The following is a 27,503-nucleotide window of genomic DNA, read 5'->3' as shown; positions in this document are numbered from 1 at the left end:
CATGGGTTAAGTCTGGTGCCCTCCTGCTAGGCTGTCAATTTTAATTAGCAGTGATAATTTCAAAACATCATTTTAATGTTCAATGAAAAAAATATTTTATCAATTTAAAGTGTACGTGAATATTTTAGATACAATAACCGAGTCTTAAAACAGCTTTGGAAGACACCAGACTCCCTGGGAGTGTGAGTTTGTATTTTTGGCCTTTAGGAGAGAGACTTTGGTGGGGAAGTTTGATGAGTAAGGATCCGTGGTTCATCATGAAAGTCTGGCATATCCCTGGGCTACATATAGCACAGCACTTGGAAGAGCACATGCTATTGAATTATTGGCCCCTTTCCACTGAGGAAGGTTTGGAGAGAGGTTTAAAACTCATCATTTTGAATAGAAATGAATCATCTCAAATTGACAGCAACACGCATTATAGGTTCAGTTTGTAAGATGGTGGTTTCACGGCTTGCCCTGCCCAGAGATCCTTCCAGGGTGATAAGGAGTATTATTACCCTGGGTCATTTCCTTTCTCTGGGGAGGAAATTGAGGGGTCTTCTCCTGTCGCAGGAAGAGATAAAGCTTGTACTGTCCTCCCCACACCCACCCTGCCATCATCTTTACTCTGTTTGAAAAGGTGCTTCCAAAGTACATATTTACATTCCTAACTTTCAGCCTTGATTTCTTTTGAAAGTTATTCACACAGTAAGATATCCATTCATTCATTCACAAATAGTCTATGTTAAACATTGGTAAAGAGCCCTTAATTCAAAGTGACTGTGTTTGCCTGTTCGACATCCTTCCCAGTAGCTTAGCCATGCCCGCTCCTTCTGGCATTATGTGAATTCTTTTCAAACAAATATCTATTATATTGGTATAAGGGAAAGAAAATGACAGAATGCATTTCGACTTGAGGGGGGGGGGGGGGGACTATTGCAATATTTCACACAAAATTGCAGAAACATTTCTAGTCCCTGGGTGCTTTGGTGTGGTATATTTATACTCTACCCTAGACCCAGCTTGTTCGTGGATTTAAAAATAGTGACACACTTGGGCTCTGAGGTCAGCTCTCTGCCAGCGATGCCTTCCTGTGTTCTGGGTCAGGTGGAAGCTCTTTAGCTCTTTTCTCTAGAGGTGACAGAGCTCACCGGGTGTCAGCCAAGGAAGCAAGAGGCTCCTCTGTAGAACTTGCTCATCGGTGATGTGGCCTGTGACCCGGGGGCGGGGGTGGGGAGCTCCGCTTTCTTCACTGTGGAGGTGGGGAACAATGCCTGCCCCCTTGTTTTCTGTGCTTGTCAGCATTTATCGCGTCAAATTCTTGCAGCCTCTCCAAATAAATACCTCGTTCTACCGTCCTGTTTCCAGAACATACTGCCCTGTAGATAGACCTAAATTTATCACAGACGGATTGCCCTTTTTTCTGTGAAAAGATAAATGCCGTTAGATACTTTTAAGAGAAGAGCCTTTATGTAAATGTTCATTTTTTTTTTCCACAAAAAGAGCTACACCTAAGTCAATAGGTCACATAGGAGCATGAACAGTAGCTATTACACGTTTGGTTTCTATCAGTGTCAGTTAAAAGTCAGAAACAGCCATTGTCAAAGAGAAACAGCCCAGGGACGCCCGCTGAAGGTGATGAGACAGACTGTACACTATTTGCAGGACGGTGGAACCAGCAGAGCTCACCTCCAGCTGAGGCAGAGCAATTAACGTTTTTAAAGAGAAAGTACAGGGAACAAAAGGGGTGCTGGAGAAGTGACAGGGCTGGGGGGGGGGGGGTGGAAAATGACAGGAGGGGAAAGTGGAGAATTCCCAGCAACCTAAGCCCTGGGGGTGGGTACCTTCTGTGGGTTGGCAGCACGGCGTTTCCTCAGTCAAAGGCTCGGCAGGAGGAGTTGGGGTTGCCCTTAGGGATGTGACCTAGTGCATGGAAACCAGGCTATGAAGTGTCTTAGCAGAATGTTCTGGTAAGTCCTTTGTGCCTCATGGAAGTTCAGAGCTCACGTCATCTCGGGAGAGGTTATCATGGCTGTGACTGCGTCACAGCACGGTTTTGCAGGTGTCACTAGGCTTAGGCATACCTGCCTGTTCGTGCTGGTTTTCCTTTATCCAATAAAATAAAATAAAATAAAAAATAAAGGAAAAAAGGGATTTTCAAGAGAAATCAAGAAATATAATGACTGTTTTTCAGGCGCCGTACCTGGAAATCAAGAAGCAGATGGACAAACAGGACCCCCTTGCGCACCCCCTGCTGCAATGGTATCAAATTCTCGTTTTCCTCTTGATGAAAACAGCATTGGTTTCCACTGCCTGCTCTGGGGGGGAGGGGGAGCCTATGTCTGAGACTGTGCAGGGCCACACTCTGTGAGCCTGTGAGCCGGGGGTCTGCAGTCTGGGGTCTCCCAACGCTCCCTCTAATGCAGCCTCGTGCGTCACCCGGGGAAGGACAGGGCGGCATCTGCGCCCCGTGGCTAGACCTTGGATGTGAAGACTGTGTGTCTCTGGTCTTAAAAAGTGTGGTTAACTGGGCTACGTGGTAAAGCAGCTTCTGGTTCGTGTACTTTTCTAGTTGACAGAGGACTGAGTGATAAAACTCACCTGGGATTGAGCATCTGTCTGAAATGTATGTTGTGTATGATTTGCTCAAGGGAGCAAATCTAAATTTGAGGACAGTCTAAATTTGAGAAACTCCTGGGTTTGATGGCCACAGATGAGGCAGTGTTCATGGGCAAGCCTGGAGAGGATGTCACGTAGGGCCACCGTGGGTCCTTGAAGGAGTCCCAGCTCAGACCAGGGGACACCTCACCCTTGGCACAGTGCCATCCAAATACACTGCTCCCCAAAATTAGGGAATATTTCAAAATGAATATGAAGCGATAAAAAGAAGCATTTGATTTTTGTTGTTTTTGTTAAGCAAGGACATCAGAAAATCAAATGACAAGTCAAAGAAAGTTGTTCAACTATGCAAATGAGATGCAAAACCAACTTTTATTTCATTGGTGCAAATGCACTAGACAAAAGGCTGAAAGTCCTGGAGTATCTGCACGTTCCCTGACCCCCTAATTTTTGGAGCAGTTATTTGCCCTCTGGCTTCTCACTTTTAAAATGAAAACAGTCATATCTCCTCGCAGTCCCTGTAAGGGTTTTATGTACATGTCTCTCTGAAATCACTGAAAACTCAGACTGTGGAATTTCCCACAGTTATCATGCGCTAAGACACATCTAAAGATTATTTGAGGTTGGGGTGAATCGTGTTTATTCCAGGCTACAGCCAGGACATTTTCTAAAAAATATGTAAAGACAGGCAAAGGAGACCTGGATACCTTGTGATTCTAATTATGTAACTTTTACTCCATCAGAATTTTACAAGACACATCTAATATAGTCGAATATTAGACTGTGACAAAATTTAGGATTAGTCCTCTTCCTTCCTTGAATGTTTCATGATATGTTATTAGAATTCCAAGTTCAGTAAGATAACACATCATTTTCATTTTGATTTTTAAAATTCTTGCGTTAAAACATCTTCAGAATGAAGGTACAAATCTCGGGCATCTCATCTCTTTTTTTTCCCTGACATCAGCCTGATGATTAAACTTTGATTATTATGAACATTTACTTCAGCCTGTCAGTCATTCTTCATTCAAGGGAAAAAAAAATCTATCAAAAAGTTTTACCATTTTCCCTGCTTATTATTTTGTATACCTGAAAAAATTTTTCAGATATCTGAATTTAATATTTTCAACTTCTGTGTCTAAATATGTTGAAAAACAGCTTTTAATCATTGTGTACATCAGCCCAAAGTGATTCTTAAATATTTAAAGAAGGAGGATCTTCATTAAAAGCTCAGTTTTAATTAGGTAATATAGGGAGGGGGCAAAGAAAGCAGTATCATCTTCTAATCTTTATGATATATAGGCCCTGGCTGGTTGCTCAGTGGTATAGCGTCGGCCAGGTATATGGAAGTCCCGGGTTTGATTCTGAGCCAGGGCACACAGGAGAAGCACCCATCTGCTTCTCCACCCCTCCCCCTCTCCTTCTTTTCAGTCTCTCTCTTCCCCTCCTGCAGCCAAGGCTCCATGGGAGCAAAGTTGACCTGGGCGCTGAGGATGGCTCCATGACCTCCGCCTCAGGTGCTAGAATGGCTTAGGTTGCAACAGAGCAACGCCCCAAAGCGGCAGAGCATTGCCCCCTGGTGGGCATGCTGGGTGGAGCCCGGTCGGGCTCATGCAGGAGCCTGTCTCTCTGCCTCCCTGCTTCTCACTTCAGAAATACACATAATAATAATAATAAATAATCTTTGTGATATATAGATTAGCATTTGAAACTATATTTGGATCTGTTCATTTTGCTGATTTTTGAGATTGTAAACATTAAAAATTATCTTAAGTTTTAAAGAAGATTAAAATATTGTTTCTCAGGTTGAAATATTTTGTTACATAAGCTCTTTAAACTGTTTCAGAAAGCAAAGTAAAATTATGACTCAATTAAGTTTATATCACAGTAAAAATAAGTTTCGATCACTTGCCAACTAAGGAATAAAACCCTAAAAACATTTGGCAAATATTTTCTTGACTGATGAATTATTTTAATTCATTTTAGGGTTATTTCAAGTAATAGGTCACATATTGTGAAACTGCCAGTTAACAGGGTAAGTTAATTTTTCACATATACGCACAGAAATGGGGGGAACACTTGTTAGTTGGGAGAAACGAGCCCTGTTATTAATTGATTGATTTTTTTTTTTTTTTTTTTTTTTGGCTGCCTCTCCAGGAAATTAAAGTAGACTTGGGTTAGGCCTGATTCTTCGGTTTGAAGTTGCCATATGCGCACCAGCTTCAGGCTTTTCCAAGCTATCAAATTCAAATGCAGGCTGTTGCCCTGACCTTTTAAATAAATCAGAGTTGGTGTGAGAGAGTTATTCCAAAGGCGACAGAAAGAATATGGTGTAGGGATTGACCAGGGAAAGGGAATGGGCTTTTAATCATTGCTGGCACTGCTCTGCTTCTCTGCACCAAGAGAAGGTAGTGCCTCCAGATAGCTCCCTGATTGGCCCGGTGCTCTGACATAGCAACAAGAAAGCTGATGCACTCTGGTTTCATCAGTAAGAGCCGTGTCTGCAACCTCAGCTCTCCCCTCTCCGGATCCCTGGCCTGGGAGAGTCCTCCGTTGTGTCCCTGTAGAAGTCTGCTCCTCGTTGGAAGGGAACAGGCAGCAGTTAGCAAATGGGAGCAGGCAACTCACCCAGAAGGTTCTGCTTTAATTTCTTTTCTGTGAACGAAGCGGCAAACAATATTTGAATGTGGGCGATTTCCAGTTTTTACAGATATGCAAATACAGCATGATGATATTTTCTTTTTTTTTTTAATTTAAACCTCCTGGGCTAACTTTCTTTTTTGCTTAGCAAACTCTCAGACTATTTCCCCAGTTGCATAGCTAGGGTACACTTAGGGAATTCTGCAATAAAATTCTTAAGAAGAAATGTAATTAGGAAGGCAGATCTTGAATGTGATTACATAGTATATTTCAGAGCTAAATATAAATGACTTTGGATTGTGGTCTTCTATTCATTTTCTGTTAGCCTAAAGGATTATCCTTTGTACCACCAGTTCCATGATTTATTATTTATACAGGGTTGGGTTCGGTTTGTTTTTTTTTTTGAATGAATATTTTTGTTGATGTGAGTAGCCTAAATTTATTATGGTTTGAAGCTATCTAATTCTTAGACCAGTAAAATTTGAAATTACCGGTAGCCTGATTGTACGTTAAATTGAACTTTTTTTTTTATGTGTCATTCTTTTCCGACGGCAGCAATTGAAGTTTATGCATACGCCACATCAGTTCCTCCTCCTCAGCAGTCCTCCAGCCAAAGAATCCAATTTCAGAGCTGCTAAAAAACTCTTCGGAAGTACCTTCGCATTTCAGTGAGTGTGGCTTACTCTCGGGAGGGGTGAGTGCCCCCTGTCTTCAGAAATGTGCGGGGAGGAGAACCTTCTGTGGTCATCGTTGGCTGTAATAACGCTGAGAGGTCAACGACAACAATGTCCTACTTGACCTAGGAGCTCAGGAGGCACCGTGGCTTGTGTTCTTTGACTGTTATGTATTATTTTACGTAAGAGATGCCTGAGTTCTGGTTTTGCCTCCCTCCCCCCTCTGTCTCAGTGGCTCACACATCGAGAACTGGCATTCCATCCTGAGGAATGGGCTTGTCGTCGCTTCGAACACGAGGCTGCAGGTAAACCCTGAAGGTTTCCCGGGCCCTTGCTCTTCTCCCACTGTGGCGATCGGTGGCAAGCCTGTCGTCGTGTTGCACTCATAAAAGAGAGAGTATTTGGAGTTTTAAACATTAGTTGGGATTTTTAATGAGTGTAAGTCATTTTCCCAAAGTAACTGAAGTACAATTGACCCACACACAGTACAGGGGCGGAAAGAAGCAGTTGGCTGGTGTGCAAAAAGAGTAAAATCCTTTTGAATGTAAGTAGAAAACGTCATCATGCAAAAAAATAAAGCCCTACAGGCATTCTGGCTGCTCCTTGAATACACGTTCTTTGAGCCCTGCTCCAGGGTGACTAAGAGCTAACAGGGACCCGGAGACTGGACACAGAAGGGCCGGCCGTGGGACACCTGCTGTTCCATCCCCAGGTCAGCTCTGAGGTCAGCAGCACATTATGGGATATAGTCCTCATGTTTATTCATGCCCTTCGCTTCCAATGTCCCCCCGACTGTCACGGGGCTGATTTCCATCCAGCGATGTAAAGAGGTCAGGAAATGAGACCCTCAACCCAGTCAGCTGGGCTAGGTCTCACACGCTGACGGCTGTTGAGATGACATGATTAGATGTGTATGTTCATAAATGCATACCAAAGAAGGTGCAGGGCCCTAGAACACAGAGACAGTATAGGAGAGAATTCCAGCATTCTGAGTAGTTCCTCAGACTGGGTGAAGAGTTTCAGTTCACAAAACGCGGTATCTTGTGAAAAGCAAGGCTGAGCCGGAGAATGGGTCAATTCACTAGCGTGTGAGCACTTATCCTGATTCTGCCACGTGTTTCAGCCTGTTTTGTTTTCAGAATTTTTTACTCATTAACACAAAAGTCTATTCCTGTGCTTTATACTAAGTGACTCTTTTTGTCATTGCTGGGAGCAAAGGAATTTTTGCTCCGGCTGTCATATTTTATATAGCTACTTACTCTGAATGTGAAAGAAAAGGATATCCATGCTGCTGTTTTCAAATTAGATCTTGCTAGAAAATATGGTTAATGCTCTGCCATGAGACCATTTACCTTTTTTTTTTTTTTTTTGTATTCTTCTGAAGTGAGAAACCTGGAGGCAGAGAGATAGACTCCCACATGTGCCCAACTGGGATCCACCCGGCATGCCCACTAGTGGGCAATGCTCTCTGCCCATCTGGGGCATTGCTCCACCAACCAGAGCCATTCTAGAACCTGAGATGGAGGCCATGGAGCCATCCTCAGACCCTGGACCAACTTTTCCCCAGGGGAGCCTTGGCTGCATGAGGGGAAGAGAGAGACAGAGAGGAAGGAGAGGGAGAAGGGTGGAGAAGCAGATGGGCACTTCTCCTGTGTGCCCTGGTCAGTAATTGAACCCGGGACTTCCACATGCCAGATTGACGCTCTACCACTGAGCCAACTGGCCAGGGCCTGTTTACCTTTTTTTGTAAAATTTTAACATTGGAAACCACTGCCCTCTGTCCCCCTCACCTTCCCGTGTAGCTCCACGGTGCGATGTACGGAAGTGGGATCTACCTAAGTCCAATGTCAAGCATATCATTTGGTTACTCAGGTAAGCTTATATATTTCATGTCTAACCTCAAATTTATTAAGTTTACCTTTCTCTATTATAATATGTGCCAGGCACAATTCTTCATCAAGTGCTGAAACGTTGACATATTGATATTAAATTTTTTGATAAATGTCAGAAGCAAAACAAAGCTCGCATTTCAAGATGAATTTGTAATCATCCCCCTAGTGTCTAAGACGATAGATATATGTTTTTGCCAATTTTAAAATCCACTTTAATTTTGTTTCCATAGTTTCTATATTTAGTTTGTCCACAAGTAAATACTGAAAAAAGATTCATACATATTATTTCACTACCATTGAATATAATTCTATATCATTCCAACTTCTTATCTTTGGATTGTTGGCTGTCCAGTGTAGAGGTTTTCAGCAGTATGGAAATTTTAGGATTAGAAAAACACCCTTAAAATCATACTACTTATTGACAACCTCTCTTGTTAATATTTTGATGAAATTGTGAAAAAGGTCCTTTTAGAATCAATTGTGAAAGCCTTGCTGAGGAGGACAATAAATTCAGAATCGGAAGGAATGGATGCCAAATTGTTAGCAACTAATACCCTCAGACAGTGGAATTGAGGATGCTTCCTTCTTTTTATTTCTAAATAAAATGATGGGGCTATTTTACAATGATCAGTGTAAATTTTTAGAACCGTAACTTATTCTGTTTAAATATAAAGTAATTAGTCACAAATGAAAAAAAATATTTTCTTCTCTTCCACAACCCCCGTGTCCCCGTGAGTTTCCCCTCGGACTTTTAAATGCTCTTCTAGTCGTACACCTGCAGACGTAGTCACCTGCAGACATGGCTGGTTTTACGCGGGGTCTCCATTGTGTGTGTGTTTATAGCAAACAGTTTCAGGGGGTTCAGTCATGTGTTGCCTGGTGGGTAAGACCCCTGCAATGGAAAAGGATACCGAGAGGGTCTGAGGACCAGGTGGCTGCTGACCAGGTGGCTGCTGACCAGGCTGCCCGTCTAAGTGCTTTGCCCTGGTCCATGCCCTTAACACTCATAGCCAGTTGTTTCTCAGTGACCCACTCTTCCCTTTTGCGGAGGACACCTCACAAGAGCACTAGGCTACCCCATGTGCCTTTTCTGACCCTCCTCAGAAGACGCATGCGTCACCTCCTGCCTACACTATTGGTCATGGCTGTCACAGGCCCTTCAGGGTCGGGGAGTTAGACTCCATCACCTGACGGAAGCATGGCGGAGTCACGTTGTAGGAAGGCGTGTGTGGACTGAGAAATATTGTTGCAGTGATCTTTTGAGAAGACAATCTGCCAAAATAACACTATGAAAATAAATAACATCGGGAAGAATAAAATAGTACAAGAAATAGAATGTCCCAGTTCAACAGAGAAAATAATTGGAAAAGTCAGCATAAATTAGACTCTAAATCTTATTAAAACAGAACCCAGTAAAAAAATTCATATAAAACCACTTTAAATAAAAACATCCTCAATAGAGATAAGGAAAACACAGCATATCATTGAGTCCTTTGATGTCCTGCTACTTAAACTGGTATGTAGACTCCTTAGCTGGGTTCGTGGAAATGATTGTGAGGGGGTACAAATGGCTGTGACAGTGGTGAGGATGTTCAGTTGTCTGGGTGGAGGGTCCATAGCTGTCATCAAATTCTTGAAGTGTCTTTGATCAGAAAAAGACCTAAGAACCCCAACAGTAAGATGAAACAGTTTCGTCGTCAGTTTTAGGGCTACAGGCCTTTGGGGCAGAGAGCAGAACCGTCTCTCCCTGAAGGGGCTGCGTGCACATCGTTTGCAGTTTGGTCCATGGGCTTCACCCGTATTCCTCCAGCCTTGTATTGAAACAGCCACACAAACGCAAAAAATACGAACATGTTTCTTTGCTTCGGAAGAGATGAGCATTTTCAAGTAATTTATAGCTGCCTATCTACCAAGTCTAAAACAGTAAGGAGTTTTAGTTCCCTTTTGTCTAAAACATTTTAGGTAAAGAAAATCATGGCAGTGATAGAGTAAGCTGAGACTTTGAGTGTCACAGACAGAAGGACTTGGATGATTTTTCTTTGTTAGGAGGAATAGTAAATTCTATATGTCATTGGACATACCTCAGCAATTCACGTAGTTAAGTCACAGGATAATTTTTTTTATTGTTCATATTCCCGACCTCTTAATCTTCTCCTACTGATCAGATAGGAAGAATGAAAGAGCAGGTCTAAAAGCATTTTAAAACCCAAGTTTTAAGAATGTTCTCATATCAGCTGTATGCGAGAGAATTTCCTGTTTTTGTTTCAATGCAAAGAAAAAGAAACAAGTTATCTGCTTCTGAAACCTGTTTTCTCTGCATCCCAGGCACCAAGGTCAGTGCAGCGGCTCCTTCAGGAAGCCATTGTCACCGTCAGTGGCCTGGTGCACCCAGTGCACTCTTTGCCTAAAGAGGTGGAATTTTGCAGTGTAGACAGACTGTATTTTGAGTTACGTCCCATAGCTTTGCTTCTAAATTGTTGTCTTGCTTGCTGACGTTTTCAGGGATGAACAAGAAGCAGAAGGTGTCAGCCAAGGACGAGCCGGCCTCCAGCAGTAAAAGCAGCAGCGCGTCACAGGTGCCGTAGCAACCCGGGTGACCGAAGGGGACAAGAGAGCCCAAGCTCCGTTAGCCAGCCAGGATCCCAATAAATCTATACATGGGCTCTCTTAAGTCTGTAGAATCGTTTTAGGTGGTCATTACCCATAAAGAAATAAAGCTCACCCTAAAATGGAATAACCAAAATGCCTTTATTCAGTAAATATTCAGCAAGTATTTACTGGTTCCTCCTGTCACCCTGGAGACACTCCGGGACATTAGGCTACAAAGGTAATGAAAAATAGGCTAGTCTGGTTGGAGCTGGCCCTCTCCGGAGTGAACGTGAATAAACTAAATATACATGTAGGTAGCTAGAATGCCAGGTCAAGGGGATACTGAATGCTAAGGGATGGAAGATAGACCTAGAAAGACTGATAAGTGGGGAGATCAGGAAAGGCCTTTTGAGAAGGCTCCGTTTGAATCAAGATCTGGAGGTGGTGAGCACACGGGCCACTTAGCTCTCTGGGAGAAAGAACATTCCAGGCAGAGAGCGGAGCAAGTACAAGTCCCTGGTTTCACAGAACACAAACATTCTAGACAAATTATAATCCATCAGATGAACAATATGACTTTGATGAACGACAACAACAAGAAGAGTATAGCTAATGTCCTGTCTGAACACAAGGCACAGCTGGAACCTCTGGGTCAGCAATGCTATGGGAATGAGTTGGCTTTGCATAGTCAGGGAGTAGTTAAGTTCAACGTTTGAAAAGATGGTGCAACTTTACTTTTGTTTCCCGTGTAGTAAACATTCCAGGCTTCCAAAAAAAAAAAAAGTTGAGTTCTCATTCTGTGTGGTGAGGCTATTGAACTGTAAATTTAACATTTTTTTAGTTCACTTACTCTGTGAGTGACTTAATAATGATTCTCTACAGAGTTAAGTGATAGCAAATCAAGTTGGCCATTAAGAGAGAGTTCTAGGATATAGCTGCTTGTCTCGGTAGACTTTTCTTTAAAAATTTTGGCGCTATCTTAGTGACTTATTTTTTAATGATGATCCATTTAGTGACGGCCCCATTGTCACTCTAATTCTTTTATTTTCTGTTTTGGAATTTAGTCACAGAAAAAAGGACAGCAGTCCCAATTCCTGCAAAGCCGTAACTTAAAGTGCATAGCCTTATGTGAAGGTAAGTCGTAATGTCTGCCAACCTCATGTCGTTAGCATTCTGTCTTCTCTATGTTTAAGGATTTGAATATATATGTGGAATGCTCACAGTAGAATAGGGAATGCTTTATTCCCATGACCGTCTCTGAGGGCACAAATGAAAAACGGGTGCAACAGGGACCCTAAGGGGGGAATCGGGGAGCAGAAGTGGTGGGAATCCAGGCAGGTGCTGGACTTGATTTCTGGCAGATGTTTCTGAACTGTAATTGTATCTTTCTGATCAAGTATGGCTTATCTCCTTTGTGAATATGCCATCTTCTACTTTCAGTTAGCTTTTGAATGTATAATAACATGAAAAAATCTTAAAGATGAATGAAAGACTGAGAGAACTCACTAGATTTTTCTGTTCATACACTGAGATTATTTTTTTATTCTGAACTTAGGACAGAAAAATTCATGTGAGCAGTTGGCAAGACTTGGTTCTTGCTTTCAAATCTGTCCGTGGCAAAAAAGAAAGAAAGAAAGAAAAATTTGGCTAAAAATTCATTTTTGTGTTGGGAGTTTAGTAGCCCCTGTCACCTGTCTGATTTGATACTTATATAGGACACTAGGTTGCTTTCTGCACAGTTGGGGAAGTCAGGATCTATTTCCTCGTACACAGGTTATTTCTGGTTGTCTTACTAATGAATGGTGTTGAATGGCATCTCCTGGGTTTTATTTACATTTTCAGTGGCTAAGTAGACTAAACATTTTTCATAATGTTCATTTTGCACATGCTTTTGCATTTAGGTTCCTAGGAGAAGAACTGTAGTAACTGAGAATAGAATAGCCCTTTAATGTTATCTTTCACTTCCAGTGATCACCTCCCCTGACCTGCACAAACACGGAGAGATATGGGTCGTCCCCAACACGGACCACGTCTGCACCCGGTTCTTTTTTGTGTAAGTATCAAGGCCCAAACCTGCGTGTGCTGCCTGTTCCATACATGAGGTAGTGCTGACTGTGTTTTTATTTGGTCGCTCTAGCTGCCAGTACATGACAGATGTGTAATATGTCACCAACTTCATATTTTTGTTTTATTTTAAAAAGCTGTAAAAAAGTGAAAGGTCTTGTCCTTATAAAAAGCCAAATTACATTCCATGTAATACAGGACGCAGGGCATATTGAAATACCTAGAGCTGTATTAAGTACAAAAGCACTATTTATTATCCCTGAATAAACGAGGCTGGTACACCTGTCTGATTTTGAGCCACCCTCGCTTGCCTGCCTACCCCTTCCCCGTCCCCTTTCTTCCTCATCCATGTCCGTCCCAGACTGGACCCCAGGGAAGAGCTGAGCCTATCTCTTCTGTCCTTTTATGTAATTTCCTAAAAAGAAGGTGGAAAAACGCACACCGGCTTGTTTCTTATGAGCCACGTCTAAATGACTGCCCCCCCCCCATTGCTTCCATGAGTACTGGATCCACAGCGTCCTCTGCCTGTGACATGCCATCGCTGTGCTTTCTGGCGGACCCAGCACCAGGACAATGTTAGGGACTGCCTGGCTCTCTTCTGGCTGGAATGAATACTGTGATGTTCTTATGATGCAGTTTTATGTATTTTTTATTTTTTTTATTTTTATTTTTTTTCATTTTCCTGAAGCTGGAAACAGGGAGAGACAGTCAGACAGACTCCCACATGCGCCCGACCGGGATCCACCCGGCACGCCCACCAGGGGCGACGCTCTGCCCACCAGGGGGCGTTGCTCTGCCCATCCTGGGCGTCGCCATGTTGCGACCAGAGCCACTCTAGCGCCTGAGGCAGAGGCCACAGAGCCATCCCCAGCGCCCGGGCCATCTTTGCTCCAATGGAGCCTTGGCTGCGGGAGGGGAAGAGAGAGACAGAGAGGAAAGCGCAGCGGAGGGGTGGAGAAGCAAATGGGCGCTTCTCCTGTGTGCCCTGGCCGGGAATCGAACCCGGGTCCTCCGCACGCTAGACCGACGCTCTACTGCTGAGCCAACCGGCCAGGGCTCAGTTTTATGTATTTTTAAGTACCAATGTGTGTATTATAGATATTAACATGTAAATTACATAGTCTGAAGCATATACATGTCTGTAGATTTTGTTGTTGATGACGAGACAGCAGCGAGAGGACTGGAAAGAGCCCTGCTTTTATTGTTTAAGATTTTGTTTATTTATTTTAGAGAGAGGAAAGAGAGAAAGGCGGGGAGATAGAGAGGAATGGGAAGCATCAGCTCATAGTAGTTGTTTCTCATATGTGCCCTGACCAGGGAAGCCAGGGGATTTGAACCAGTGACCTCAGCATTCCAGGTCAATACTTTATCCACTGCACCACCACAGGTCAGGCGAGCCCCACTCTTGATCAGACATTTGTATCCAGGCTCTCCTGTTCTAGTAAGGCGGCAGCCAGATTGTATAACCTCTCAAGCTTCATCAGGAGATACAATGGAGTATCATCAGTAGATATAGTAGAACAATACATTATCAGTGAGACTCCCTGCAGGAAACCAACGCCCATGAGTAAGTGGGCTCATTTCTGTCATCCCAAAAGTAGGTTATTTGCAAAGGTGTGGTTACAGGAGAACCTTGGGTCTAGTGGAGTCACCTGGATCTGGTAGCAACAGAGGGGTTGGGCATCCGTAGGTCCAAACAGACAAGGACAAGAAGCATGAGAATCTGGTAGGAGAGGCACTTCAAGCTCAGCAGCTTTGAAAAGAGTCATCGCCTTTGGTTGAGGGACAGAGGCAGCCAGGGTGCCCTAATGGGGCTGGGACTAGGGAACCTTGACCTCACCTTCCTGCCAGTGTCTCTGCATCAGTCAGACCCTAGAACTACAGGGTAAGGGAGCATAGTCACAGAGCCCACATGGGTCAGTCTCCCAGGGCAGGATACAAGGGAGGGGATGGTGCCATGTGGCTCTGCAGCCTCCCGGGGCCACTGCCCACACCCTACCCTTTAAGGTTGTTGTGAGGACTTCGTTAGACAATGCCGGTCTCCACTGAAAGCACTCACAACATATTTTTCCCTCTCTTCTTTCTTGACCATCTTGACTATTATCCACTGGTAAAAGATTCACCTTCCAAAAGACAGCAGTGGTCACAGAGTTATTTCATGGAGTGACCTTAAGATTATGACAGAATAACTCCAAAGGCCTTTCCTTAGCTTGACATTCATCAGTTAATCTGTTGCTTTTAGCATCTCACTAAAATTCAAGTTTATTGAGCTAAATAAACAACCTCAGATATTTAAGTAGACAGTGAGCATTCATGTGTTAATTCATTGAAATTTTACATGAAGTACATGAAAAATAAATCTGTAGGTATAGATGTGTGGGATGTGTATATGTGTGTATTTACTGGAGAGAAAGATTTCTTTATTTTGTAAGAAGAAAAAAGTTGAGGCGAGACCATCTGAAGAAAAGTACTTTCCAAATAACACAAAGGAAGGAAAGCTATGAAGATAATTTTCATTTTCTCATAAATACAGATGAGATTCCATCTTTTTTCTCTGTACTCTCAGGAGAGAAGGGACTAATGAAGGGAGATTGATAAGATTCGAAATATGTCCAAAGGAGAATCCAGTCACTAATTAACATACCTTATGATTACAACCATTCATTTCTTCCTTTATAGAAAAAAAGATGGTGCAAAATTTTAGTGATCTGCCTCCCTGATGTCCAAAAACATCCAAGTAAAAAATAAGTTCATGAGAGAGAAGTAACATCACAAATAGACCATTTTCAGACAGGAAGTCCATGTCTGTTCTTATTTTATTTTATTTATTTATTTTTAACATCAGATGATCTCTTATGTTAGATGATCTCTTATGTTAGTATATAATTAATGGGCCTTCATTTTTATCTCTTAGTAAAAAATATTAAAAATTAAAATAATTTCCATGCTAGATGGTTTCTAGAGGGAAGGAGAGAATAGAATAGTCATTTGATAGCCTAATCACGTTCTTTCTAACAAGTGCACAATAACACAGGAGAGAGAAACTCAGGGAGTTTCAGGGAACAGAGTGCTATATTAGAAAATTACAAGTAAGATTTAAAGGAAGATATCCCTTAGGGGGGAAAAGGAGAATGAGGAGTTTGAGGGAAAAAAAATTGTTGGAAAATTCCAAAATGAAGAAGCTTAATTAAATATCAGTGCTCCAGGCAAAAAATGTAGTAAGTCAGATGTTATGAACCGATCCCAGCCAATTTCAAGAACTTTCGGCAATTTTAAGAATTGTCGCTAAAGCCTGGTTTCCTTCCTGACCCCGAGACACGTACGTACCAAGACATTAAGGCCAATATGTAGAAGTAAGGCAGCTTGAACAAGGAATGTGCTGTGCCCTGGTCATATATAACAAAAATGTCTATTTCACAGTGAATGGGACTTTTAGAGCTGGGGGACAAAACTTACTCTTGGTATTTTTCATAAGGAGGCTTAAATAATAAAATTCAGGAGAAGGTAACTGATGATTTGGCAAGGTCACAGACAGAATAGGTGTGTCTTGTCCCTCAACTGTCTGAGTCCTGGGAAAGGTTAAGAAACACTAGGGTTTTAGTCTCTTGCTTATTGGGTGTTGCGGCCTAGTTGTTTAATGCCCCGGTTTGATTTAAAGCTGGCTAGTGTGCAAATGAATGGTTTCCACATTTTGTCTATTAATTAAATGTAAGGTGTGAACCTCCTCTTATCCCTCAAAATGTATCAAGAAGTTCAGAAATGTAAGAACAGGAAGACCAAGTAAAACAGACCCTCAGCAAGAAAGAGATGGAGATTTTTATTTTTGGGGATTTTTGAGTCAAGCAGATCTATTTCAGGACTTCCTGTCCAAAGTCTGTTTTACCTTGTAAGGTCTGGCTCAACTACCACCTCTCCCACAAAGCTCCTGATCCGAATCAGCCTCTCTTCCTGGGGTTCCTACGGCTCACCACAGAACTTCCACATGGAACTCAACTTGGTCGTTGTGTCTGACCCTTCCACGGGGCGTCAGCTCGGAAAGGGCGGGTTCCTGCTCCTGTTCCCGACCACCCCATGTGCCCGGCAGTGCCTTGTGTGGATCCTGGGGCCCCCTTGCTTATCAGTAAAACGTTAACGAATGAACAGAGACAAGGGCAAAAAGGAAGCTATCTTGGATTTTATGTGGTTTATATTGAAGGTCAAAGTTTTTGTTTTTGTTTGTTTTTTAAAGATTGTATTGATTGATATTAGAGCGAGGATAGAGAGAGAGCAAGGCAAGAGGAGAAGTGGGAAGCATCAACTTGTGGTAGTTGCTTCCCATGTGTGCCTTGACCAGGCCAGCCCGAGGTTTTGAACTGGGGACCTCAGTGTTCCAAGTTGACACTTGATCCACTGTGCCACCCAGGTCAGGCTATGGTCAGAGTTGGAACTATATCTAAAGAGGCAGATCGGGCCCTGGCCGGTTGGCTCAGCGGTAGAGCGTCGGCCTGGCATGTGGGGGACCTGGGTTCGATTCCCGGCCAGGGCACATAGAAGAAGCGCCCATTTGCTTCTCCACCCCCCCCCCCTTCCTCTCTGTCTCTCTCTTCCCCTCCAAGGCTCCATTGGAGCAAAGATGGCCCGGGCGCTGGGGATGGCTCTTTGGCCTCTGCCCCAGGCGCTAGAGTGGCTCTGGTCGCGGCAGAGCGACGCCCCGGAGAGGCAGAGCATCGCCCCCTGGTGGGCAGAGCATCGCCCCCTGGTGGGCAGAGCGTCGCCCCTGGTGGGCGTGCCGGGTGGATCCCGGTCGGGCGCATGCGGGAGTCTGTCTGACTGTCTCTCCCCGTTTCCAGCTTCAGAAAAATACAAAAAAAAAAAAGAGGCAGATCCTAGAAAAATTGATAAAAATAAGAACCGTGTAACAGCCGTCAGGTGAAATGAGATGCCTTCCGTCATGATTTTACAGAAGATAAACAGGGTTGGAACGGGACTACGGTGAGGAGCCAGCTTATTTACAGAGTGAGATGGCACTACATCCATCACGGCTCAGTAGAGCCATATGACACCACGCGGATAGGGTCGGGGGACTTTGCTTTATCTCCGGTCTGTGATAAATCCAGTTTCTCTGTCTCTTACCCAGCTCTCTGTCCAAGACTTAAACTGCCACGTCACTCCCGGCTTCAGAGTCCTCTGACAGCTGCTTGCTGCGTCTAAGCTGAAGTCCTGTCCTTTATACAGAGCAGCCAACCAGCTCTCCTGTCCTTTGTCTCTCTTTAGCACCCCCTTCCTGGAAGGTCAAGGAGAGCCAACGCCCAGCCTCACGGCCCACCATGGACCACCCTAAGATGTCAGGTTTGCTGCCTGACCTTACTCTGGCTCCTTCTGCACCGAGCCTGGGTTCTGTCTTCCGCTCTCTCCGCCCCCCCTCCCCCCATTGTCTGATTCCTGCTCCTCTGTGACATCCTAGTGTCTGCCTTCCCCCTCCCAGAAGCCCCCTGACTCCCAGTGCTGCCCCCTTGGGTTACTACGTCATGCGTGGTTTTAGCAGTGGACTATTCTTTTTTTATACGCACAGTCCTCTTTATTCTTCTGTGTGCTTGTCGAGGTCGGGGTGGTGTTTGTGTGCCTAGCAGAGCTTGGCAGACAGTAGGAATGAAGAATATGCCCACATTATAACTGCTATGGCTGGGTCTTTCCCCTCAAAAAGTCCACTGATACCTTCACATCAGTGCGTACAATGTGGAACCTTATTGCTGCACCCCCGAACCAACGTCTCTCCTTCCCCGGTCTGTGCAGTAATTGCACACACCAGGGACTTGGAACCTGAGCTGTAGTTTTCCACTTCTTTTTCCTCGCTCTCGGCCGTCTTCAGCTCCCACGGTCCTCTTTCCGGTCTTCTCCCATCGGTTCCTTTGTTCCCGTGGATGCGTCCCTCTCTCCTCCAGAATACACAGAATACTAGCGATTCTCTGTGCCTCTGGCTTCTTCATTGCTCCTAATCCGTTGTGTAATGCCGGGTTTATTAAACCTTGCCATTATTACGCTAGCAAAACCTACTTAATGGCAGAAACTGGAATCAGAGGTGAGCAGAAAAGAAGAGTATCACCCATAATAGCCCCACTTAAAATTAACTGTGGTTAGTCTTGTGGTGCGTAGCCTACATGTCTATGCATCTAAGATTTTAAGATCATGCTATTTATACCACATTGGTTTTCCAAAAACAGACTTTAAAAAAAATGTATTGGTTGATTTGAGAGTGAAAGAGGAACATTGATTTCTTGTTCCACTTATTTATGCATTCATTGGTTGATTCTTGTCTGTGCCCTGAGTGAGGAACAACCCGCTACCTTGACGTATTGGGACAATGCTCTAACCAACTGAGCTCTCTGACCAGGGGCTTAAAAGCAGACGTTTGATTTTTCCCTTCTCAAACAGGCATGTCATTTTTAACACACGGAAACAAACGTGGCCCTCTGCACCTTGCTGCAGTTACCGGTGCGAACTACTGGTTGAATAGAATTATTTTTACCGTTACTGTGTCTTTACTGTCAGTCCAAATGATTGGCCCTCTCACCAGCTCAGCCTTCAGCCAGGCTCCCGAGTCCTACCATGTGGTTGTCACCCCGGGCCTCTACTGCCACCACCATCAGATGTGACACCTGTCTTTACTCCGAATTTCACTCGCCCTGTCTTTCTACCTCCCAGGTTGCCTTGTCCTGCAGTTATTTGCATAAGCATTATCTCCCCTAATAAAATGTAAATTATAATCATGTTTGGAAATCACATCTGCAGAAACACCTAATATACATTGAAGGCAAGTGGTGACTCAAGACCGCATGTTCTACCTGAAGGGAGAGCCTAGATGTGGGCTCGGAGGTGGCTTCCGTTTCCTGCAGGAGCTTTGGGTGGTGCTGGGTACCATTTAGTTCCTGGCGAATCTCCCCTTTTTGCTGCTAGTAGAAGACAGCGTGGTTGCTTCTGGGTTCCAGAGTCAGAGAAAAGGAAGACAAAGTTACCTGTGCCAGTCTCGAAACTGTCACCAAGCTGCAGTGTTGGTCTGAGAATCCAGGCTGTCAAAACACCCCCTTTCCTCCGTATCTGACAGTTCCTGACTGAAGTTCCATCCATGGTCTTACTTTCTCTCTCACAACATTTTTAAAGCAAAACAGTTTATTTTTTAATTAACATTTTAGTCATCCTTTTAGACTCCTGGGAACGTGTTATTTTTGCTTCCTTTCAGGTGGTTTCATTTGTCCTTTGTCATTGTCAGCCTGGTCAGGTGTACCGTTTCCCTACTGGTCTCTTGTTCTGTTTCCTTTTTCTTTGTTTGTATTTTTCTGAAGTGAGAGGTGGAGAGGCAGAGAGACAGACTCTCACATGCGCCCAACCAGGATCCACCCAGCGAGCCCACCAGGGGACGATGCTCTGCCCATCTGGGGTGTTGCTCCACCAACTAGAGTCATTCTAGAGCCTGAGGTGGAGGCTATGGAGTCATCCTCAGCGCCTGGGCCAACCTTGCTCAAATGGAGCCTTGGCTGTGGGAGGGGAAGAGAGAGAGAGAGAGGAAGGAGAGGAGGAAGGGTGGAGAAGCAGATGGGCACTTCTCCAGTGTGCCCTGACAGGGACTTGAACCCAGGACTTCCACAGGCCAGGCCAATGCTCTACCACTGAGCCAACCGGCCAGGGCTCTGTTTCCTTTTTTAATTGCACTGGTCTCTGGACTTAAAGGAGTTCCACAGGCCTGGTGTTTCCATTTGCTGTGTTGATAAATGTCTACAAAGGGCTGTGTCGGCCACCATGTCATTGGTGCTCTGATGCTGCTCTGCCTTTGTTATTCTATCTGCTCCCTGGATTCAGACCCCTGAATGCTTCAGGCCGGTTTTCTCCTGCAGCCTACAGCTGTGTGCGTCCCTGCAGGCTTCCTAGGCATGGGGAATTGTGCGTCCTTCTCAGGACTGCCGGTCTCACTCTCCTTCTTCCTCTCCCCTCCCCCTCTGCTCTGACAGGGGTGTCGAGTGCAACGCAGGGAAGGCAGCCAGTGTATTGTGGGAGCCACGTATGGGGCTAGGTGTCTACTGGAAATAGTGGGGGCTAGGACACTCTAGACAAAGGATAGGATTGCCTAACCACTGTACTATCCCCCTGAAACTCATACAAAATGGTATAGAACGTCAACTCTCATTGAAAAATAAAAACACAAAAGAAAAAGAGCAGGTGGCTGTAGCCCATGCTGCAGACTAGAGATTTTATGGCAAATAAAAGTCTTTGAATTCATCCCACCGGAGGCCATGGGCATCTATTGTCCCTACTTGTCAGTAGAGTCGTCAGGTTAGGCGAATGTTTGCAGGAGATTGTGGGGAAAAAAATGAGAAGTTCTGGGTTACAGACAGATCTTAATCAAAGGTCAGCTTCAAATGGAAGGGAGTGGAGATGGTAGTACGTAGGCCGGTGTCATTTAAGCCAAACACTCTTATTCAACATTGTGTCCAACATCTAGAGTACACAGTAAGTGTATGGACTGCATCAGAAATGCCAGAGAGGTAAAACAAACGTAATGCGTATTTGGAAGTGTAGAGTAGAGGTGCGTGTGGGTGGTATTTGAAATTGGGAAGCTATCAGGAAGCAAAACAGTTCTAAGAGCTCCCACTCTCCTTACTGCCCTCAGAGGACAGGGGTCTCCTTCGAGTCCTATTTGTTCTGTTCCTGTCGTTCTCTTGTTTTCCGCATGCGCATCCTGGGGGAGCTACCAGACTGGCGGGGCCCCACAGCCCTCTCTCCTGGGGGCAGGTGTCTCCTGCCCATAGCTCAGAATTACAGATGGCTTAGTTTGCTCTCAGTCCAGTGAGTAGCCAGGACTTATTCAAACACCAGGGTGACAGGTTTTCTTGCCTAATAAAATAGACCTTTACATACTTTACCCCAAAACTCCCTGATTAGATGTGGCCAGTTCTAAAGCATTTCATTTTATGCATTCTCTCATTCTCAGCAGGGGACTTACTGTTTGGTCTTCTGAGATAGTATTTATAACTGGGCTGCATACTACATCAGCTGTTCTTTTCCTCATGGTGCTGTTTCACATTGAGGGTCTTACCTATACATGTATCTGTGTGTGTGTGGGGGGGGGGTAAGGGTGAGCAGTGTTGACAGGCAGCTGGGGGCCAATTCTTAGGAGCTTAATCTTTGTACAGATGGTTTATCACAAGGTGTTTCCGCAGTGAATTGTGTAAGGACCTAAGTCCTCGCTGCTTGTGTCGTCTGTTTCTTTCCCTGTATTGTGCGACCTCAGGACAGTCTCTGTGCGGTGAGGAAGGTTGATCTTGGAGACAGTGCGCCCAGCCTGGCCATCTGTTTTGAAGTGCTTACTCCTTCCCTAAAGCTCGTGTCTTCAAGTCATTTTTCTGAAGTAAAACTAATTCGTCACCTGTTCCACTCTGAATGTTATCACGGAAGTTTAAAAATTCATTCTTGGGAAATTTTTATTAACCAAGTGAGTGTATGTGAGAAAATGATGGTTACATTTACCATCTAAAATGTAATTATTTCTTCCTGAAGGACTTAGTGATTTCTGTTCTTCAGCGTTTTGTTTTCAACTTCTCTTGCCAAACTGGGCATTCTTGCATTCTAAAGTTAAGGACCCGCACAAACAGGAATGTGTGCTCGCCAGACCAAACAAAACAACCGGTGATCAGAAGAGACATGCATTCCTGATTAAACAATAATTAAAGAACAGTAACTAAAGGCAGGCATGGCAAAGGCACCGTGGCAGGAAGAGGTGGAAGTGTTTTCTTAGAGCGTCATTGATCAGAAAATAATTAAATGATAAAAGCCAGGGTGAAGTCGGAATCTAAGGAACATGAACTTGAAGTGGGAGTGTTCTTTCCTTGCCGGCTTCATCTAACAACTGCTGTTACATGAGGTCTGTACAGAGTGCTTCCTGCAACTCAAGGGGTGCTTTGTGTGGCCACAGAAAGTCAAAGGCAAAAAAGAAGAGAGGGTACATCTGGGCATGGCAAAGAACAGTCAGGTGTTTCTGGATGCAAGCTTTTCTGTGTTTGGCAATGCCAGCACATTATTAAATACAACTGAGAAATAGTTGTCTTTTGCTGTTGATGACCTTGGGCTCTATTTTAAGTGTCAGATAGTATTTTTCAGCTGTTTGAAAGGCTTTTTGAGTGTTGGTGTTTTGGGGGGGGAATATTTCAACCTTTTTAATGTTTGTCTGTTTCTGTTTTGTGCTTTAGCTATGAAGATGGCCAAGTTGGAGATACAAATATTAACACACAAGAAGGGGGTATTCACAAAGAGATCCTTCGAGTAATCGGTAACCAAACCGCTACTGGTTAAAGGACCACCATTTAACTAACGTGATTTGAAAGCCTTCCTCGGGTTCAAAGCTGGATTTTGAACTGAAGAAGATGATGAAATAATTTATTGTTATTATAAACAAAATTAATCCTTTGAATACTGATTTTTTTCTTAGTATTTCTAAGTATCTCATTAAATACCTAAAATGGTATAAAATTTATCAATTGTAGGGTAATGGAATCTAGTAATAAAATTACGACAGCACTTAAACTGAAGTTTGGGTTGCTCACACAATAAACAGATTGAAAAAACAGTTTTGTGCTGATATTTTTATATTAAACTCCTTAATTGGAAATTTGGTATTATATACCGACACTTTAGGTTACCAAAATAGAATTGAGAACGTTTTATAATAATGTCTAAATCTATAAGATACTTTGCAATAAGTAAAATGTTTGCACATTCTTACGTGCTATATACTTAGTGGTATGAACATTCAGATATTTTGAGGATGGATGTTTCCTATTCTCCTGTTATTTTTTCCTTATACAAAAGCAATTAGTCCTAGCTGCAATGCTTTGCCCAAAGTTTGTAATATACGTATCTATAGATTCATGCAGCAACATGTGTGACTGTGTACATATGTGTGTACCTGCACATATGTGTTTTGGCAACAGATGTCACAGCTTCACAATCCTGTTCTCATTCAATGAAAAGAAATATTATTCAATCAGCAGTAAATCGGGACATAAGCCAAGATATGAGCCAAATTTGCCATTATTCACTGACTGAAAAAGATTTGCAAACAGTTTTTCTATTCGTTTAAAGACTATTTTCTTCAGTTGAAAGTCAACTTTTGATGATGTTATCTTAAAGACATAATATAAGAAATTATGCCCCCGGTAGACTAAATCTATATTCAAATGCTCACACATTTAAAAGAAAGGCCTCAGAATTTAAACACACGGTGTGTATTTTTTATTTCCTATAAGGGAACATTTAAAAAAATTTATTTAGACCACACCAGCATTTTTATATTTTTTTCATCTAATACCTCTGCATATTTTTTTTTTCATATTGAGAAAGAAGAAAAACCTTAAAGTTTCTTTTATATTAAAAGAACACAGAATAAGTTAATAGAAAATAATAATACCAGCGTCCATCCTTTTTCAAGAGTCTTATGTTCATCACCATCCTTTCTAGGTTTTTTTAGGGGGGTCCTAAAGTTTTTCTTAGTCATGACAAGTTTTAATTGACAGTGTTTAATTTTCCCACATGATGTCTTTAGATTAGGGCCATTTACGAGAGCAGTGTAATGTGTCTGCCGCTCTATTCAAACCCTGAATCAAGGCTCATATCTGATTCTAATTTACTTTGAAAGAAAGAAAAATAATAAAAATATATAGTTTTTTGCAAGTTTAATGTTAAACTTCTGAGTGTATTTCCTTTGGCATAAAAGGTAAGGGAGCAAGGTTATACACATTATTCAGGGATACTGTTTAGGAAGTCTTTTAGTAATCGTTTGTTTTCTTATAAATAATTGATTTCTGCAAAAAGAGACTTGAACTAGTTGGGATAGTAATCCTTGTGATACAGTCCGCTTGAGACATTTTTGTTTTGTTTTTGAGTTGTACCTTTGAACCCAACCTGAAACCAAAAGATGATGAATGGTTGGTATGATAGGGCCAAGATATCGTATCTTACTTAGTGTCCTGTGACTGGACCTTGGAAGACTTGATGTAGAACAAGAGGACTATTTGCTTAAGTCTCCTAGTCCCTTTAACTGTGTTTCAGAAAAGCATTTTTAAGCAACAAAAATTACTTTCTTTAGATTTATTTTATGGGACATTTGTGTATGACATAGATATGAAAAAGTAATGAAAGGATTTGGAAATGGGGGTCCTGGAACTCCACCTGTCGAGCCAGTAGGACCACTGAGGCACCTCTAAAAACTTGACAGTGCCTCCAAGCGTACTTTTAAAACTACTGAGCTTCACCAGACAGGCGAGTGATCTGTGAGGCATGTAGTGTTAAAGCCTGATCAGGACGGGCACCTTGAGACTATTTAGGGAGAGGAGGGATACTGGTGTCACAGAAACGCCTGCCAGTTTAAGAATGGAAGTAAATTTACTTCACCGAGCAAGGAAAGTCTTTGGTAGTTTTAATGCCTATTGAGTATTATAGACAAATAGACACCTTTTATGATAGTAAAATAAGGTGTCTTCTAACAATAATAAATGGAATGCTATTGCAGTGCAGAATGGCAGATTTTAGGTTTTGCTTCAAAAAATTGTCAGAGCCTTGGCAAGCAAATTGTCTAAGTAGAACCAATCTTTTCATTGAAATTTTGATATTAAGAATGCTATATATATAGTATACTGATACTTATCTTTATTTCTAAAGAATCTAATTTTAATAAACACCATTGGTACATGAATACCATGCTTTCAAAGTCCAGGAAGTTCCTTAAAATGTAGAATTTGAAACATGATTATCATGCCTTGATTCAGTCACCTCCTAAGATACTATCTATTGACTTATTTGATGGTACCAAACATGTGATATTGTATTTGTATAATTATTTGAGGTCTGTTCACCACTGCTTTGTAATAGTTATATCAATTGTCTAGCCGTTACTCCTTAATTTTAACCCACTGAGCAAAGGTGGTCATTTATTTTCAGTCATGAAGTAGGGGAAAAAGAACCTTATTAGTTCTACTTTTTTTGACATTACTGATTTTGTAAACATTTCACTATGAATAATTTGTCATCTTTTATTGTCCACTGTATTAAAAAAAGAAAATAAACATTCAAGAAGGGAAAAAGCAGTAATATACTTAAATATTACGGCAGAATACAGCATGGTAAGGTACTTGAATGGGACGCCTTGGATTGCATTACATTAACAAGATTTTTATTTTTGCTGATCAGCAAATCTCAGTCAAATGTTGGACTTGAAGGTGGTTTTTCAATTTAAAATGTGAATATAAGAGTATAAAATTTAAATATAAGATAGTAAGCCCTTTAACTTACTATCAAATATTATGTGCTATAAGAACCCAATCCAAACTTTTGTTAATGCTTTGAATATTTCTCATTAAAAAATATAAAAGTTTCGAAAAAAATCCTCAATAATCTCCCCTTTGCTAAAAGAAAGAAAATCTTTAATTCACATCTATAAATCTTTATTATCATTGAAAGAAAGCTAGCAGTACTTTATACTATATATCAATTTATAATACTATAAATTGATTAGGGCACAAGGCTTCAGAAAGTTTTAAGGAAAAATTCATCATCCTTATTAAAGTCTGGACAATTCCATCAGGTAGTAATTTAATATGTCTGACAGGCCACTCAACCTTGGACCATCTACCATCTAAATGGATGAGTTTCATGGTGGCACTTGAAGCACATTCTTAAAATATTATGATGTAATTATATTGTCTTGCTGAATTCTTCATTATAACACTACCTCAAGACAAATGATAGACTGTTTGTTACGGTAAATTGGGTTTCCAGTATAAGAAACAAGTGAAATTTTACAAATAGGAATTATCAAGTAATTCAACAGTCAAGACTGTGCTAGACATAGATATTGTCAGTGACCTGTTGACAATACAGTAATAGGGATATTTCAGTCACTGGTAATGAATGAATGGTGTGATTAACATCCAATGACTTCTATGAAGGGATTTCAAGTTGCAAAATTTGAAAATAATTTGTTCCCTTTCAGACTGGTTTTTTACATGGGCCAGTTTTATGTGCACTCATCTAAAACCCCAAACAATTGGCCACCTAAGCAGTTAAAAGATTAAAATACCCAACTCCAACGCCAGAACTGAATATTCAAATATTTTGGTGTTGAATGCCTGCTAAATTTTTGTCAGAGTATATATAAATTTGATGTATATTATTACCCAGTTAACTTTTCTTGGGGATTTTGTATACACTATGATATATTAGGGTAAGTTTTTATAGGTCAAAAGAATTTCAAGTAGCTTTTAGACAAAACATATCCATGAGTGTGAAAATGCTGTGTTGAAGAATAGATTACATTACACATTTACCAGCGAGTCCGTAAAGAAAATAGCGCTTATTTACATAGTCAACATAATTTACTGTTCTAAAAATAATTTCCTTGATCTGCCCAATATTTAATGTATCGTTTGAGATTTTGAAATATGCAGTCATTCTTTTATGTAAACATTAAGATATGCCTATGTTTCTTTAACTATATAGCCTTCTTTACAATAAATTTCTTGACTTCTGTGCACAAAATAGTATTGCAACCTGCTACTTAGCCTTTGGTGCCTTAGAGTTATAAATATTTAATAATATGTACATAATGTAAATACCGCCAAGAGATCACTACGGCCAGATATTTTCTCTATTCACTTTTTATTGCACTTGCTTTCTATTGCTACTTAAGTCTCTTTTATCCAGCTTTGTAATAGTTCTAACATTGTAGCCAATGTAAATGTTTACTTTCAATAAATCTGAATTTGTTCAACAAGTATGGTATATGTGGGAACTACTTTGCAAGCTCGGTTAGGCTTAGATACCTCTCATGATGAATCTTGCTTCTGGGGAATAAATATTGGAAGTTCTCAACAAACTAAAAATGATGTTGCCCTTTTCACTTATAAAATAGTTTTAAAATAAGAGGGAAGAAGGAATAAAGTCTTTTTGTTTTAGCCAGCATTCCCCAAAGGGTTGCAATAAATTTAATTGACCATGTGAATACCATTTAATTTCAAATTAT

The 27,503-nt window shown here is 42.1% G+C and overlaps 1 protein-coding gene across 4 annotated transcripts in view; it reads left to right on the top strand.

The window, feature by feature from the left end:
• The window catches only part of PARP8 (poly(ADP-ribose) polymerase family member 8), a 168,861-nt gene extending 141,619 nt beyond the window's left edge, over positions 1 to 27,242 (top strand). For all 4 annotated transcript variants that reach the window (XM_066377907.1, XM_066377924.1, XM_066377897.1 and 1 more), the window contains 9 exons: positions 2,177 to 2,244; positions 4,588 to 4,636; positions 5,797 to 5,909; positions 6,148 to 6,220; positions 7,718 to 7,787; positions 10,310 to 10,383; positions 11,461 to 11,530; positions 12,365 to 12,449; positions 22,678 to 27,242. In XM_066377907.1, coding sequence (XP_066234004.1) covers positions 2,177 to 2,244; positions 4,588 to 4,636; positions 5,797 to 5,909; positions 6,148 to 6,220; positions 7,718 to 7,787; positions 10,310 to 10,383; positions 11,461 to 11,530; positions 12,365 to 12,449; positions 22,678 to 22,780 — 705 coding nt within the window. In that variant the 3' untranslated portion in view covers positions 22,781 to 27,242. The remainder of the gene's footprint in view (positions 1 to 2,176; positions 2,245 to 4,587; positions 4,637 to 5,796; positions 5,910 to 6,147; positions 6,221 to 7,717; positions 7,788 to 10,309; positions 10,384 to 11,460; positions 11,531 to 12,364; positions 12,450 to 22,677) is intronic.
• The last annotated feature ends 261 nt before the right edge of the window (positions 27,243 to 27,503 follow it).

Source organism: Saccopteryx leptura, chromosome 1 (assembly GCF_036850995.1).
Source record: "Saccopteryx leptura isolate mSacLep1 chromosome 1, mSacLep1_pri_phased_curated, whole genome shotgun sequence".
Classification (NCBI taxonomy): Eukaryota; Metazoa; Chordata; class Mammalia; order Chiroptera; family Emballonuridae; genus Saccopteryx; species Saccopteryx leptura.
The sequence above is the reverse complement of the archived record's forward strand: the minus strand, read 5'-3'. Positions and strand labels throughout refer to the sequence as shown.